General features: G+C 39.5%; 1 protein-coding gene across 3 annotated transcripts in view; it reads left to right on the top strand.

Moving 5' to 3' along the window:
- LOC121728058 (rho guanine nucleotide exchange factor 2) overlaps positions 1-12,545 on the top strand; it is a 54,131-nt gene extending 41,586 nt beyond the window's left edge. For 2 of the 3 annotated variants that reach the window (XM_042116157.1, XM_042116158.1), the window contains exons 24-34: positions 2,695-2,808; positions 3,398-3,507; positions 3,947-4,103; positions 4,307-4,436; positions 4,853-5,028; positions 5,607-5,714; positions 7,200-7,292; positions 7,705-7,829; positions 8,655-8,750; positions 11,426-11,550; positions 12,155-12,545. In XM_042116157.1, coding sequence (XP_041972091.1) covers positions 2,695-2,808; positions 3,398-3,507; positions 3,947-4,103; positions 4,307-4,436; positions 4,853-5,028; positions 5,607-5,714; positions 7,200-7,292; positions 7,705-7,829; positions 8,655-8,750; positions 11,426-11,550; positions 12,155-12,287 — 1,367 coding nt within the window. In that variant the 3' untranslated portion in view covers positions 12,288-12,545. Of the gene's footprint in view, positions 1-2,694; positions 2,809-3,397; positions 3,508-3,946; positions 4,104-4,306; positions 4,437-4,852; positions 5,029-5,606; positions 5,715-7,175; positions 7,293-7,704; positions 7,830-8,654; positions 8,751-11,425; positions 11,551-12,154 lie in introns of those variants that run through there. The other variant, XM_042116159.1, reaches the window with a different exon arrangement.
- Positions 12,546-16,280: the final 3,735 nt, after the last annotated feature.

The following is a 16,280-nucleotide window of genomic DNA, read 5'->3' on the forward strand; positions in this document are numbered from 1 at the left end:
GCTCGCGTTTACGCCGCGTTTAAATTGCATACAAAATACGGGCCGAATACGAGGGGTGACACACTATTACGTCGCGTTTTGTATGCGTTTGACATTTGCGGCGGAAATTACGCCGGCGTAATTCAGCCTAGTGTGTTTAGACCTACGAATAATAAAAACTAAGGAAAAGTAACTCCGTCAAAAAACATGCTCCACAATACTTGTCAAAAAAGTGTACCTTAGGTAAACATTTCAGTACATTTGCAATATTTAGGTGACCTTGAGCGGTACTAGGCTGATGTTACATGACAGGTCAAAAGGAACCAAATTTAAAACGGTAATAGTACTGGAGTTACGATTCAAAAATCAAAAATCTTTATTAATTTCTCCCACAATACAAAAAACACATATACAATCATTATGATGCTTAGTCAAAAATTATAGTAGGGGACTGGTGCCCTTACTAGGTTGCCCTGTGTTAAGGGTTCACCAGGCCCCCCCTCAGAAGGTATTATTGAATCGTGTCTAACATCATTTATATTTTAGAGGTAAGTCACTAGTAATTTTTGTCGGTCGCTGTCACTCGCGGCAAAGATCAGAACGGTATTACCTTATGCTGGCATGTCTTTTCTCAGTTCTGCCTTAGAAAATTTTTATTCGACGCTGACAGTTGCAAATGAACGTTCCAGTGCCTGTTCCTAAAAATCTGTGTGATTTCAAATGTATAATAATTATACATTTGAAATCACACAGATTCTTTGTCGACTGGACGATGCACGGTCTAAACTTTACGTATGCCTAACGTTTCATCTTAGCGGGCCCTAGACCATTTATTGCGCAATATCACGTATTGCGCAATATTATTGACCGCATAGGCTTGATATTGAACAAGTTCAATAAAATTGATGCGTGATATAGTACAACACAATTATTGATCGTCTAGGGGCCGGCTTATTCACATACGCTAAAAGCAGTAAGACTTTATACTATTAAATACTTGGTATGACATAGACATACTATTAAAAATATTCTGAATAAAATTTTAAATGACACATTATAAAGGGGTACGAAGATTTTAGCCGACCTACCGTACTGCTATTGTGTTTTTTCGCGTTCACGAAAAATGGATAGCTAACATCAATACAAGCAAAACATAATCTTGAACAAAACCGCGTAAAGTGTCACATTTCGAAGATTTGAGCTGCCAAAGTTGCAATATCTTAAATTGGTAAAACTTTGGCAGCTCATATCTTCGAAATGTGCCACCTTACGTGGTTTTGTCCGAGATTATTTTTTGTTTGTATTGATGTTAGTTATCCATTTTTGAAAAAAATATTCGTGAACGCGGAAAAACACAATGGCGGAAAGTAGGTCGGCCAGGCTCTATACAAAAATCTTCATACCCCTTTAAAAGTTAGTTGTAGTTAAGTATATTTTGTCCTTGTCAATTCTTGTTGCATTGCTTAAACTTTGAAGAAAGACAAAAATATGTTATGTAGATTTGTAAAAAACTTCTCTCTATTAAGTATAGTTTTCACAGAGCCAGTACTGGCTGCCAATAAGACTGGCGGCCAGTATTGGCTTGGCATATGCCGCGTGTGAACAGTTTTTCAAGCCAGGCCAAACTGTTCACACGCGGCATACGCCAAGCCAATACTGGCCGCCAGTCTTATTGGCAGTCAGTACTGGCTCTGTGAAAACTATACTTATCTGCTTCTGCATTTGTTCTTCTATGTAGTTATCAAATAAATAAAAATTAAATATTTTTAATTAAAACTAATAAATGTGAAGTATGGTATTAACATGATTGAATTGCCAAACAGATGAAATACCATGGTGGCATTTAGAAGGTGACTAACGAGTAATGTGTTTCGTATTTAACATCTCGGTGTGCATGTACAGACCTACAAGGCTGTTTTTGGTAAAATCAAACGCCATATTGTAAAGAGTAATCGAAAAAATGTCAACCAAGTATAATTTTGTATATGGCCGAAATGAAAGTTAATGATGTCGTTTTGATTGACAGCTGCTTCGCGGGACATTGCCATTGTGTGTGCCCATGATAATGTCATCCACACGCAAAAACATCCTTGTAGGTCTATAGCTTAGTGTGCGTTGCATTCGTCACCAATGCATTAATGAAGCACATTGATAAATTATTATCTTTTATTTGAGTTAAGTTTAGTAACTTAGGTAAATAGATGGTATTCGGAAAAATATAAGGTTTAATCCAAATAGCAAAGAATAGTTTTAGTTGCGAACCCCAAAATTAATTTTATAGCATTCCAAAAGTTTGATACAATTTTGCAAGACAATTTTTAGTAACCTTGCTATTGTTTATTTATATATTTAGCGTAGTAAGAAAAATTAAACCATTAAATATTTTTAATGTTAGCATGTAATTGTGTGTCTAAGATTTAGATTGTGAATTGGTGCCAAGAAAGAAAGAGCGCTATTATATATCTTCGTTATCGTTTCAAAATTAAGCCTTCTGTAAGCGGGCCCCTAGACGAGCAATTTGATTGCGCATTATCACGTATTGCGTAATATTATTGGCCGTCTATTGTTGATATTAAACATCGCGCGCCTTCAATCTTATTGTCAAATAAATTGTTCAATAAAATCGAAGCGTTATATTGACAATAAAATAGCTCGTCTAGGGGCCTGCTAAGAAAAGGGTAACAATCTGTCTCTTATATTGAATTATCGTAACAGAGGCGCTGCGAGCCAAGGACAGAGAGCATGCGGTGTTACTCGAGGAGAAGATGGCGCTGCACATGAAGATGGTCGGCTACACCGGCGCCGCCACGCTCGAAGTGCCGCATACGGGTAAGTCGACTTTTATTTGTACAGTTTTTATTAATTACTTTACCTCAAAGGGTCAATTCAAACCGCGCTGCGACGCATAGTTGCATTTCTAAATTCTAAATTCGTATTTATTTGACAGACTTCAATTACGTGTGACGTCGTGCAAGTCTGTCAATTCAAAAATACATCTACGCGTCGCGTTGCGGTCTGAATTGACCCTAAGTTAAACATTTATTCGCATAGTTTTTAGTAATTACTTTACCTCTTAATTCCCATGAAAGTGTATGTTGTGTCTTTGGAGAAAAGGTCCTTCAGAGACAGTATAACGGTCTTTAAAAATACACCATTTAAGTAAAAACTAGTGATGGTATCGTAAACAACCAATCACGTAAGATATTAAGGGCTGATTTCACCAACGACTTTTAAATTTAATGCTCGAATTAGTATCACGTTACCTCTTTCGTTTTTTTTATATCAATGAAAGAGATGACATGACATTTTAACAAGCTGTTAACACTAACAGAGTTTGGTGAAATTGGGCCTAAATCTATTTGTACTCGTATGTTCAACTGTCACGTTACATAAAAATAATGCAGGAGAGTAATTGCAGGTGACCCCGGCGGTTTCCCCGGCGGGCTCGTGTTTCCGGACTACGTGCGGCTCGCGGCCCCCTCCGCCGACACGCACGCGCTGTGGCAGGAGGTCTGCAGGGTTGTCAAGGTCAGTTGGAGTTATTGCAGAAAAAGGTTAGGCATGTGTTAGCTGTTTGACACGCATTGTGTGTTGCGTCGTCGGAACTCGCATACATAGATGCGTTGCGGCGTTACCATAATACAATTCTGACAGCGCAACGCGTCATTTATATTTTATCTCGTGTCCGTTGTCAAACCGTCAATATGGTGACGCATCGCAACGCAACCGGGCGATATGTTCGCTCTTATGCAGTTAGCTGACAGACTTTATAAACTGCAAAGATTGGCCGACAGATCTACTTCACTGTTCAAACATAGCATAATAATAATATGATTTCCGAAAAATTTAAACATTATTTTAAAACGCACTCTGTGAACGAGTCTAACCGTCGAATTAATTCACCAAATCAACAATTATTCGACTTATTAAAAACTGACAGTTAAAATATTTAATTCTTGTTATGTAGGAGGCGCTAGAAGCAGCAGGCGGTGGCGGCGCGGGCGGCACGTTGCTCGGCCGCAGCACGAGCTCGGCGGGCGAGCGGCACTCGTGCGCGTACGAGAGCCCCGCTCTGCCGCGCCGAGCGGACACCTTCGCTGGATTCGACGCATCTAGACATAAAGGTAATACTGGGATAAGGACCTTTATATTTTTTAAATCGGTATTTTTTTACTAAAACAAAACAAGGTTAAATGTATTAAAACGTGATAATGTGTGCGAGTGCATGATGCGAGGGCGTTTTAAAACGACCTACATATAAATATTTTTACTGTAAACTAATAAACTAATTTTTACTGTAAATTGATCACAACTTATACTCTATCAGGTGTGACGGTACGCAACGGCAGCGAAGCGGGCGACGTCACGGACGGCGATGGGGTGGCGACACTGCGGTTGCAGCACGCCATATACACGCTTACTTGCATCGTGTGGCAGCAGCTTACCACTATACACAGGTTTGTCAATTTTACTGCTGTAGAATAGAAAATAATGAACTTCTATGAGCTAAAGTTATGCTTGATTTTCGAATTGTGATGATGTGCAACATTCGTGTGGCGACTGGCGACTCGCCTGCTATGCCGGGTGTGACTCCCAGGTGTTGATTGCGAAAATATTATCAAGCCGAAAATGTTTATAGTTCACAATTCATGTCTATCTTTCTGTTTGTCTGCTAAGTCTTCGCGCCTAAACAGCTGAATAAATTATGAAAAGTATATAGATTCTTTGAGTCCCGGGAAAAGACTACAAAAGCTTTTAGTCCCGGAAAGAAACTCGCGCGTGATAAACGGCTTTCGATGCAATAATGTTGCGGAGAACATTTGGTTTGCTATATAGTCACCCTAGCTCACCATAAAAACTGATTGTATTTCAGCCTGGAAGCGCAAGTGTGCGCGTGGCGTGCGAGCGGCGGTGCGGGCGCGGGAGCGGGGTGGGCGCGCGCGCACGAGGCGCAGTTGGAGGAGTTGCGGCATGCGCAGGCGCGACTCACCGCCGACCGCGCCGCATGGGAGGCCCGACGAGCCGCCGACACTGATGCTTTAGACTTAGGTAAGTTCTATTCTCTCTCTCTCTCTCTCTCTCTCTCTCGCACACACACACACTCACACAAGCACGAGGTGCAGTTGGAGAAGTTGAGGCATGCGCAGGCGCGAATCACTGCCGACCGCGCCGCTGAAAATGAGGCGTTAGACTTAGGTAAGCTTTATATTTCTCTCTCTCTCTCTCGCATATACATACACACAAGCATGAGGATCAGTTGGCGGAGTTGCGGCATGTTATACATACGTGCATTTTACCGCAGACCGCGCTGCCTGGGAGGCCCGCCGCGCCACTCTAGACTTACAGACACTCTAGACTTAGGTGAGGACACACACACAGTCACTTATGACTTATTACATTGATTGTAGAGAAATGTAAAACTAATTTGACCGAATTTAATATTTGTGTTAACGTGTTAACACTGCCAACGTGCCAACACCAATACGCACGCACACACACATCGCCGCGCGGAGCGATATCATAGCAAGCTAACATCAATGAAGCGATTCTATTGGTTCTCAAAAACACATTCCTCGCAAACACACCCTAACGCTTGTAAACGTTAGTAAAACAATGGTATCTTCCAGAACGGCGTCAGCTGAAGGCCGCTCGTCAGGAGCTGGAGGAGCAGCAGAAGGACGTGGAGCAGCAGCGGGAGAGACTGTACAGGCGGCTCGAGCGCCTGCAGCAACATGGTAACACATCTTATTTGCATAGATGAAGGACTATATCTATGTACTATCAGAAAAGTTGATTCCTAATCAGATGGGGGACATACGTCATTTGGCCGGGTTTTGTCAATTTCAAAGGTTATCTGTGATCGGCTGGGATTTGGCTGTGGTCGGCTGGGTTTGACCATAAAGTTAATATACCTAGCGGAATAGAGCAACAATCAGCTGTCAAACGAAACCAAAATTGGTTTTCATCTGTGTGAAAAATATGTGTACGTATACACTTACCCAAGCATGATTGAACATGAATTCTATGAGATTAAATTGTCAACGTGCGGCACGTGCCGACTGGACGTCAAAAAAAGAGTGCTGCTGTCATGTATCACACGTCTCTTTTTACCATGCAGTGTAGTGACATCTCTCTTGCTCAGGCCTTTGTTTCTCTATTCCGCTAGGTATATTAACTATGGGTTTCCATCTGCCTATAAATCAATTTCTATGATATTACATACTTTTATAGTCAGGTAGCGAAATGCGAAGGAACGTATTTTGAAGATACTTTGCTATGTTGTGCAGGAAGATATTTTGAAGATACTTAGCTCACGAGAATATTGCTATTTCTCGTATTGCATACCCGTGAAAACGAGAACCCAAAATATGTTTGTGTGCGAGTTAAAAACCCTAGTTGTGTAGAGTTATTTAAAAAATATTTTTTGGCCCAGTTATTTTTTGAGTACCAAATGACTAGTACTTTTTTGAAAGCTTTAAATATTTGTGCCTTTCATAAAAATTGGCCTAATCTTAGGCTATAGTCTGTACGATCAAACTAACTTTTCCTCTTTATAATAATGTGTCGTTTATATTCAGCCCTGTTGGGCAGGGAAGTGAGTAAGCAAGAGGGCAGCGCGAGAATGTCATAAGAAACAAATTTTTGACGTGGGAGAGCCATGCTTGGGCACGAATGGGCCGGCTCGACCGGACAAATACCACGGGCTCACAGAAAACCGGCGTGAAACAGCGCTTGCGCTGTGTTTCGCTGAGTGAGTGAGTTTACTGGAGGCCCAATCCCCTAACCCCTAACCTAACCTACCCTCTCCTATTTCCTCCCCTACCCTCTCCTATTTCCTCCCCTACCCTCCCCTATTCCCTCTTAAAAGGCCGGCAACGCACCTGCAGCTCTTCTGATGCTGCGAGTGTCCATGAGCAACGGAAGTTGCTTTCCATCAGATGACCCCTTTGCTCGTTTACCCCCTTATTTCATTAAAAACAAAAATAATTTAAAAAAATAGTGACTCGCGTTGCCACTCGTTATGCCGCTGCCGCTGCGATGGGGCAAGTATGCAGAGGGCTGAATGTGAACGCTCACTCGCGTCGTTACTGCCGCAGAAGTAGTGGTAATATTACAGGCAGTGCGAGGACTGCAGGGGCTGAATGTAAACGGCCCCTTAGACTTTTGTTACGTGGAGTTTTAAAGCACCCAAGTAGGTATGTCTGACGTGTGACTTGCAGGCGGGTCGCAGGAGGAGATCGCGAGCGTCGGCACCCTGTCCCCGGACTCCAGCGTCAGCGATACCAACAGACGGAAGGAGCCCAAGTGGCGCAGTGAGTATCTTAGTAGAGAGTGACAGATGAACAATACATAGTGACGACAGTAACAACAGTCACACACAGATACATATTTTGTGCACATTATGCTTAGGGTCAATTTATACTAGCGCAGACTCGAAGCGCATCGAAGCGAATTCCCAAGAACTGACGCTTTGGATTTAAGGTTGAAGTTGTTATGTTCAGTTTTGGGAATTCGCTTCGATGCGCTTCGACTTTGCGCTAGTATAAATTAACTCTTAATATATTTCATACTGTATTTAACATAGTTTATACAGAGCAGTAGGCACATAACAAAACAAATGGCAAAAATATACAAATATGTTTGTTTTTTAATTAACAATTATATCTATTTTTATGAATTTGTATATATTTTAGATACTAGTTAATTTAGCCACTTATATTGTAGACTCTCGCGGCTCAACCGGGTCGGAGTCGTCGACGTCGACGGGCGTCCGCGCCGCGCTGCCGCCGCCGCAGCTGCTGTCCGCGCACAACGAGAGTCGCGCCACCGCCCGCGCGCCCACCATACAGGTAAGAATTACTAACTAACCTAACAAACGTATTAAAATTATCATTTTCAAATTTTACACATCATACAGGTTGTAACCAAACAGATTGATAATATAATACTTTGGGGTGTGTATGTGACCCTTGTATGGAGTTCGCTAAGTAGCAGCACAGAAAGAGTTACTTTTTAAATATTTTATGGGCAATTTCATGACGTTGGGGGATTATCCATAAAAACATAGAATAAAAAAGTTATTCTTTCAGTTAAACTTTCAAAATAAACTGCATATAAGGGACACATCCACATCCTAAACTATTATTACTTTGCTTTGTTACACCCTGTAGAGGTCTCCTACGTATTATGATAGAGTGGGACAGACCTCTATAATGTTAAACTGACCCCATAGCGGGTTTTGAGATTGCCTTTTTTGCCTCGATTCATTTAGATCGATAGATAAATACAATAAAGTAGTAAAGACTGATGACACGACGTCTACACGCAGCACAATCACACTAATATAAGCACCGAGTAGTATGTATAACGTTCTAACAATCTCGGAAACTTAGAAAATTACTATTGTGATAACGTTCAGGCCCTTTAACCAAAACGTTTTATTTATCGCTTCTTTATAGAAACGCCGATCAAAATGTATGGAATTGACATAAGCGTTCGACATAATATCAAATTTAGAGTCGTTCTATGTCAATTCCATACATTTTGATCGGCGATCCTATAAAGAAGCGACAAAGAAAATGTCTTGACTAGGGGCTCTGTATATTTTATAATCTATAGTCAAAACCTAATCATCATTAAGTGCACAAACCTCTCACGTATATTTGTCCTCTCAGCAAATGGTGAAGCAACAGTTACCACTTAAACTGGCCAGCGGCAAAGGCCAGCAGCCGCCGCCCGGCTACCACCGCTTGCACGAATCACCCAGCGAGGTAATTAATAACTGTTTTGTGTGCTCACCTAACTAACCGCCTAATTTGCACTATTTTATTTATTTTATTCTATAAGGAAAACTTACAGCATTTAAAGGTGCGCCCTCACATTCGCTTGTAATGTAACGTTACAGAGTCGAGCATTACATGAGTATCGAGGGAGGAGAACCGAGTATTACAATGCGCACATTGTAATGATACAATGTGTAATATATTGATACAATTTGTAACATTAATGCTACGTGACGGTGAAATCACCTTGTTATGGAATGGAATGCTCAAAGTCGAATCTATAATGTAACATTACATGCGAATGCTCTCGGTGACAGTAAGATACATATTGCACAGCCATACAGTTTAAGTTAACATACTAAGCATCAAATCATGACGAACACAATGTATGACCTAAAATAAACTACATAAATTTAAATACAAATAACAAAGATATTGACTAAGCAAAAAAATCATTATTAGCCACTACTAAATTTGGTAGAGATAGTGCAAACTAGGCACAACTGACTAATCTTTTTAATCACTTTGAATATTAGGTTCAATGTACGGTATTGGTTGGTAAAGACCAACGTATGAAGTCCGGTCGCCGAATACGTCGAATACGTAGGTACATAATATGCCATTAGTTCCTGTCTCTTTCTAATTTAAGATATTGTTATACGATGCTATCGCGAAAGCCATGTCTTCGTGCACTAGTGAAAGAGATACCTTGCAATGATTTTGTGTACGAATTACAGTACTCCCAAATTAATAATGCACATGGAAATCTTCGCTATAGTTTGTGCGTTTTATGATGATATACGTGACACATTATAATTGACAATAGTAGGGAAGTTACCTAACAAAAATTAATCGATAGTTTAAAAATATCGAATCACATCGTAAAGGAATTGCAATCGAAATTATCGATTTCGTACTGACATTTCAGTGGTGCCGGCGATTTGAGATGGCCGCTCTTTTTTATCGATTTGATTTCGATTCAACAGAGCCAATCTCTATTGACATAAGTTCCGTTTCATGCATATGACATTTTTCAAATGTTTTCGTAACAATAATTTTATACTCCTATTTCACAGTTAATATTTATAATTTTTATTAATAAGTTAGCATTTAGCATCTTTTCATTTTTATTCATTTACAATTATAGGAAACATTTGGTTTTGTAGATGGAATATAATTTATTACATTTTGATTTTTTTTGTTTTCTTGTAAAAAAACCCGTAGCAAGGAACATGAAAACTGTCACCCATATCATCTTAAAACGCATAAACTATAATTGTCGTAATCACGAGAACACCCGAATCTATTAAATTTGCATTTTGCACCTTGTTCAAAGGAAATAGAAGTAAATATCATATAGCCGGTGGCAAAAGCTCACCGGGAAGCCATCGCGGCGTTACCATGGTAACGTCCAAGCAACGTCAGGTGCAGAGACGTCGCTGCAAAGCGCTATTTTTCTTAAAGTTAAGTTTGACAGCGCTTGCAGTGATGTCTTCCGACGCTCGGGAAATACGACTGTTGCCGAAAAATTACGAAAATTTCTATGCGCGTTATCACTTTGGGAGCACTGTACTATGTGTTCTGCAACCGGACTTAAGAATAAATTGGAGCTTTGTCATACCATTTTGGAATAATAGATTTATAAATTGATGTCGTGTGCGCAAGATTCATATTCTTTGTACCATCAAAAAGTTAGTGGACAGCAAAAATCTTCATTATAATATAGGTATTATACTAAAAAATCATAAAAACTTAGTTGATGGTACAAGGGTGAACGGATCAAATGGTTGTTTTCAGGACCCCGACTACCCAAACGTGTTTTAATAACAATTAGATATCAGTAAGTAATTGGTGTATAAACATGCAAATATGATGTATTATTTTGTCTCTTTCGATTATACTGTAAAAAAGAAACAAATATAACTGTCTCTTTAAAGAGCGAAAGGGACAAGTAGACTTTTAATTTGGCCTCGTGTAATATTTGTACACCGTAGACAATATTGGCTTTACATGTTGCAGCAAATTATTTTATTTTAGAAATTACAACCATTTTGTCTGTTTTTAGCTTTTTATGTAGCATGTCGATATTATTTTTAATTTGTTCTTCTTATGCCATATAAAAATGCATTTATAAAAACTAGTTTCGCTCCGTACTGTATTAAATTCTACCTATTTGTAAACAATATTATCAGGGCCCGTACCACGAAACGGTTTTGAGACTCAAACAATCGTACGAGAATGTTGCGTCCTACCCTAACAAACGTGAAATGACGTTGTTAGAGCAGGACGCGGCATTCTCGTCCGATTGTTTGAGTCTCAAAACGGTTTCGTAGTAGGCCTACAGAATCCCATTCATAAAACGATGTAATATAGATAACCGCTATTAGCTTTTATAATATTGCCTTGAGACAGGCTTTAGCGCTTACATCGCTTATCCTATTACATAGTATTATGTAAATACTGAAAGAAGTTCTGTCTTATATATAAAAGTTTCTTGGTGTAAACATCCTAAAATCAACAGTAAACCGTATGTCTATAGGAGATTTGTTGTGCTTGATTTCCATCGGTCCCAGCAAAACAAAATAATCACTGACTTAGCGTTAACTTGATTGATTCAGATAGACAAGTTTATAGATTCAAAACGCTACATGTTTACACTTCAGGGTCTGCAGGCGAGCGCGGGGGGCGTGGCGGGTGCGGGGGGCGGGTCATCGCACACCCGCACGGGCAGCTCGCCCGCGCCGCTGCCCTCGCACATGCCCGCGCCGCCACCCAATAGGGCTACAAGGTGCGTATTACGATTATTTTTTAATTATTTATTCAGAATAAAACATTTTATATAAAACATTATAAATCGCCTAACTGCGCTGCACTTTGTTGGCGACAAATTAAAACATTAAGGGCCTGTTTCACCACTTCCTGATAAGGCTATCCACCAATTACTTGACAGATCAAGTATGGAGAATCAGCCAAAAAATTTGTGAATAGCCTATTAGGCACTATCAGAAAGTGGTGAAACAGGCCCTAAAACTTTAAGACATAAAACAATCTTTTAAGGGTTACGTGCCCAAAGGGTTAGTTTAAGATACTACTTTTGAGACATCGCTTTAGACAGCTGTCTGTTTGTATCTCGTGAACCGTGATCTTGAGAAGTTGCCTTCTGCAGCAAAATACTAAAAACATTTACATTAAATTAAATACATATTATATGCAACTAGTCTTTGTTTTACTGTACTAGGTTAATATTAAAATAAATAATAATCTTATTGTTAAAAATTGTTGAAGCAAAGAAAATTGTTAAAGATTGGAAATCAGCCTGCGTAGCAGCTGACTTTTAAACTACTGACACGTGACTTTTAAGTTTTAATATGACTTTCCATGTATATATCCAGGACGAACACGTACCCGAAGCTGCCGGACAAGTTCCGCGTGCGGTCGCCGGACCCCCCCGCGCCGCACGTCACCCCCAACACCCCCAACACACCCAACACCCCCCAGCAGGAGGAGGAAGTGATATACTTCTGACACCGGCGCTCGCGCTCCACGCACGGCGGCTCCTGAGGCTGCCGACTCTCGTAAGACGTAACGCTCATTTGAACGTTGTTGCAAAATAAACCATACTATGGTACACATAATGTACACGTAATGTTTAAATTTGATTGTCGTAAATACCAAATGAGCGATTTGTATCTAGTTTAGACTTAGGGATATAGCCCACCGGGAAGCCAACGCGACGTACCATGTCGCGCCGCCGCGCGCCGTTTATAAACTTAACTTTAAGAAAAAGAGCGCTTTGCGGCGACGTAGAAACGCCAGACGTTTCTTGGACGTTGCCATGGTAACATCACTGGCTACGTCGCGTTGGCTTCCCGGTGAGTTATAGCCCTTGGACCACCTCGAAAACCCTTGTTTTCAAGTTGGTCCCAAGGCCAAGTCTCAGAGGCGCTGCCTGGTGGTCTTTTGATGAAAACTTGCGTTAATGATTTTGTATTTTCTACCACCAGATGGCGCTTTGCGTTCGCCTAGTCGTAGTATTTGTCATAGGGCCCGTTGAGTATTTAACGTTCAGAGCATAATAGCACGTATCCTTAAGACTGGAAGAGTTGTTATGCTCTGAACCCTCCGCAGTCCCTATATTAGACTCGGAAATTGCGTAGACGCGACTGTTGTCCCGGCTATCGAGCACAACGTCGTGAATTCGAGTAATTGCGCCGGGGTCAAGAAGTATAAAACGCTGCAAAATACTTATTGCTCAGCTGACTACTAAAGCTGCTGATAGTATTGTAGAACAGAATAACCTTCGAAATACTACTGCCATGATGGCAGTAGTATTTCGAGGCTATGTCCCGCATAATATTCCACACGCATGAGCCATAAGAATTGGCCAATAGAAGCTTATCACTTATCAGACTTTTAAATTGGCATCCAACATTTATTCGTAGTTATTATAAAGTGTTTTAAATTTATTAGTCACTATACGCATTTATTTCTAACATTAGGAAAGAAAACCAGAACATTCCTTTAAAAGATGTGGCAGCTACAAACATGATCTCTATATGATTGTTATATCCCGTATTTCTATCAATAGATTGCAGTATTATTGGACTTATACTGTGGCTTAAGCAGTAATAAATTATTATGACAACGCCAAAATGATGACTCGACTCTGGGAATATACCAGAAATACTTACATGGTAACATAACTAAATGGATTAGTTCTAGAAAGTCCTGTTACACGTAGCGATGAAACAGCACAGTTTTGCTCACAATAGATAATATGTAAAATAGGCTTGTGTGAATCTGCCCAATCGGCAGTTTAGAATGAAGATGTTGTACACGATTATTGTGCAGTTTCATCGTAGTTTTAAGGACATACGTTGATTCGATTGTAAAAAAGGGGTATCTGTTAGTTTTGTGAGGTGTTTCCCATGTGTAATGTGTATGTTTGGGTAAACCCATAATGGTTAGGTATCGTGAGATTTAGCTCACACTGTATTATCTCAAATTGTCAGAATACCCATAATATCAATGTTATAAAGTGTAACTGACGGTCTATGTTATATAGAAGTTGTTAAACTAGATGTTGGATCGTGTAAATATCTTATTGTTGACGTTTTCGAGTAGAATAGTGATTATAAAACAATTAAGACCTTATTAGTCGTTAGTCTTCGCCGTATGTAAATTAAAAAAAGAATTCGAATTTCAACTATACTGACTCGTTTTGCCGCTGGCGAAAATGTTATTGATATACTTAGTGGTAAATATTCTAAAATTATGATGACTTTATTCCGACTACTAGAATAATTCAACATTCCTCTATCGTTGTTCCGACTTTTATTTATAGTAATATTATTAAGCAATACTAAATTATAGCTTCGTATTTTTCACAAAAAGTATTTGAATCAAATAACTATAGTCTATAACGAATAAAATTTATTTTTATTGCACACATTAAAAAGATATTTATACAAAAATAGTTTTTATATTTGACAAGATTTAATTCGTCTATAAAGAAATTATGTTTTATCTCTACACAATTTTAACTACTGCAGTCCGCCGACCAAAACGAAGTCTTTTGAGCTTACTTCCTCGACTTTAAATGGTAATGTTAAGGTTCAAATACGCTACTAGATTGCGCCCGATTTTGGGCTCTATGTCGACGGGGTAGAGTTTAGAATGCTTTAGAATGTGATACTGACTGCCGGTAACTATCTGTTGGTTGCGTGTACATATGTTATGAGATAGCGTTATACTCTATTTATTAACCGACTTCCAAAGGGAGGTTCTGTATGTTTAAAATGTCAATATTGAGTGAATCGTAAAATGTTTTAAAAGAACTTGCTTCACACTAATATAAAGGTATGGTTGTGCTATAACAATTTAGACATGTCGGTACTCGGTACCTGCACTGAGATGTCGAATACGTGAATTATTAAGGCGAGACCGCACTAAGCGACACTACGCGGTGACTATAGCCGCACGATTTACGGACTATAGCCGCACGATTTACGCCGCATACCGAATTGCCATTTAGACAGTCGATTTTCGCCGTGCGGCGTAAATCGTGCGGCTATAGTCACCCTTGTAAACCCCGCATTACTTTCTATAGAACTGACGTTTTGTGTCGCAAAACGTCGCTGCTGCGCAGTGCGGCCTGCCTGCTATTTAGCCGTGACGTGTCGCGTCGCTTCAGTGCATCGTAGTGTCGCTTTAGTGCGGTCTCGCCTTAATAATTCACCTATTCGGCATCTCAGTGCAGGTGCCGAGTACCGACATGTCTAAATTGTTATATCATAATATTTCATCTTTCGAAACTAAATCAGCTGTAGCCAAATTTTAAAACATGAAAAACTCAATGTGGCCATTTTAAGCCTGCTGTTGTATCGGGAGTGGCAATTGCATGTGCATAATGTTAGAGATGCGATATTTGATGCAAGGGATTAGAAATATTTCAGGGTAAAATCTTAGGAGTCCAAGCGGTGTTAAGCTATCTGCTTTTGCTGATTTTAACAAAATATTTATTATTGAGAGTTAAAAAATAAATGAAACGGCATTTAAATCAATTATGGTTTAAATCGTTAGGGCTAATCACAAAACTTTATTAAATGTCAACATTTGATTAAAGTTTTACAAAACTCTTCTTCGAGGTTTGGATCGTCGTAGCCAGCAAGCAATGCAGACTGCAGACAAGCTACAATTCTCCAAATTTTACCAACGCTATTAAAGTCGTTCCATGGTAAAATTGGTAAATATATAATAAAATGATAGAGAAGAGATGACATTAAGAAGAACAGTTAAACAGGCGTTGTTGAAATTTGGATATCGCAATATTGAATCCATTTTTGTTTGGTAACGAACCCATACTTACTATCTGACTACTTGTTAAATTTGAACCCCCTTTACACCTAGGTCAACATTAAGACCTCTCTTTCCTCTTCACGCAGTAAGAACTACACAATATTGTCAAAACAAAATTTTCATTAAACATAAATTCCCCCCCCCCCCCCCCAGTGTTTTCCCCCAATCATAGTTTTTGAAAGACCGCCTCCCTAAGCAGATCACGTAGTATGGGTAAGTTTCATGTCTACAAGTCTTAAATGCCCGCTTTCGCAATAATCTTGAATTCATTATAATATTATAAAACGTTATAACATGTTTGAATTTGTTAAAACCTACTCATAGAGATGATGTTTCTTAGTTTTCGATCAGTAACTGTTATACGCGAAATGGACCAAAAGTCAGCTCGGAAGACATACAATTGCTAGTCTTAGGCATTTACTCTAGTTTTGTTTGCGAATATTTCTATTTTTTTCTATATCCTATACTTTTTTTAGTGTTCAGTCATTTTGACTAGTGATTAGCAAAACTGGTCTTGGTGTCGGTCTTGGTCTTGCAAAAAAGGAAGACCAAGCTAAAAACAAGGCCAATTTTGGTCACTACTAATTTTGTCATTTTATTCTATTTCAAGATCGTATTGAATCTATTGTCATAAAATTTTCTACTTCCTATTATTAGGTA

The sequence above is a fragment of the Aricia agestis genome, chromosome 6 (assembly GCF_905147365.1).
Source record: "Aricia agestis chromosome 6, ilAriAges1.1, whole genome shotgun sequence".
In the NCBI taxonomy this organism is placed as follows: Eukaryota; Metazoa; Arthropoda; class Insecta; order Lepidoptera; family Lycaenidae; genus Aricia; species Aricia agestis.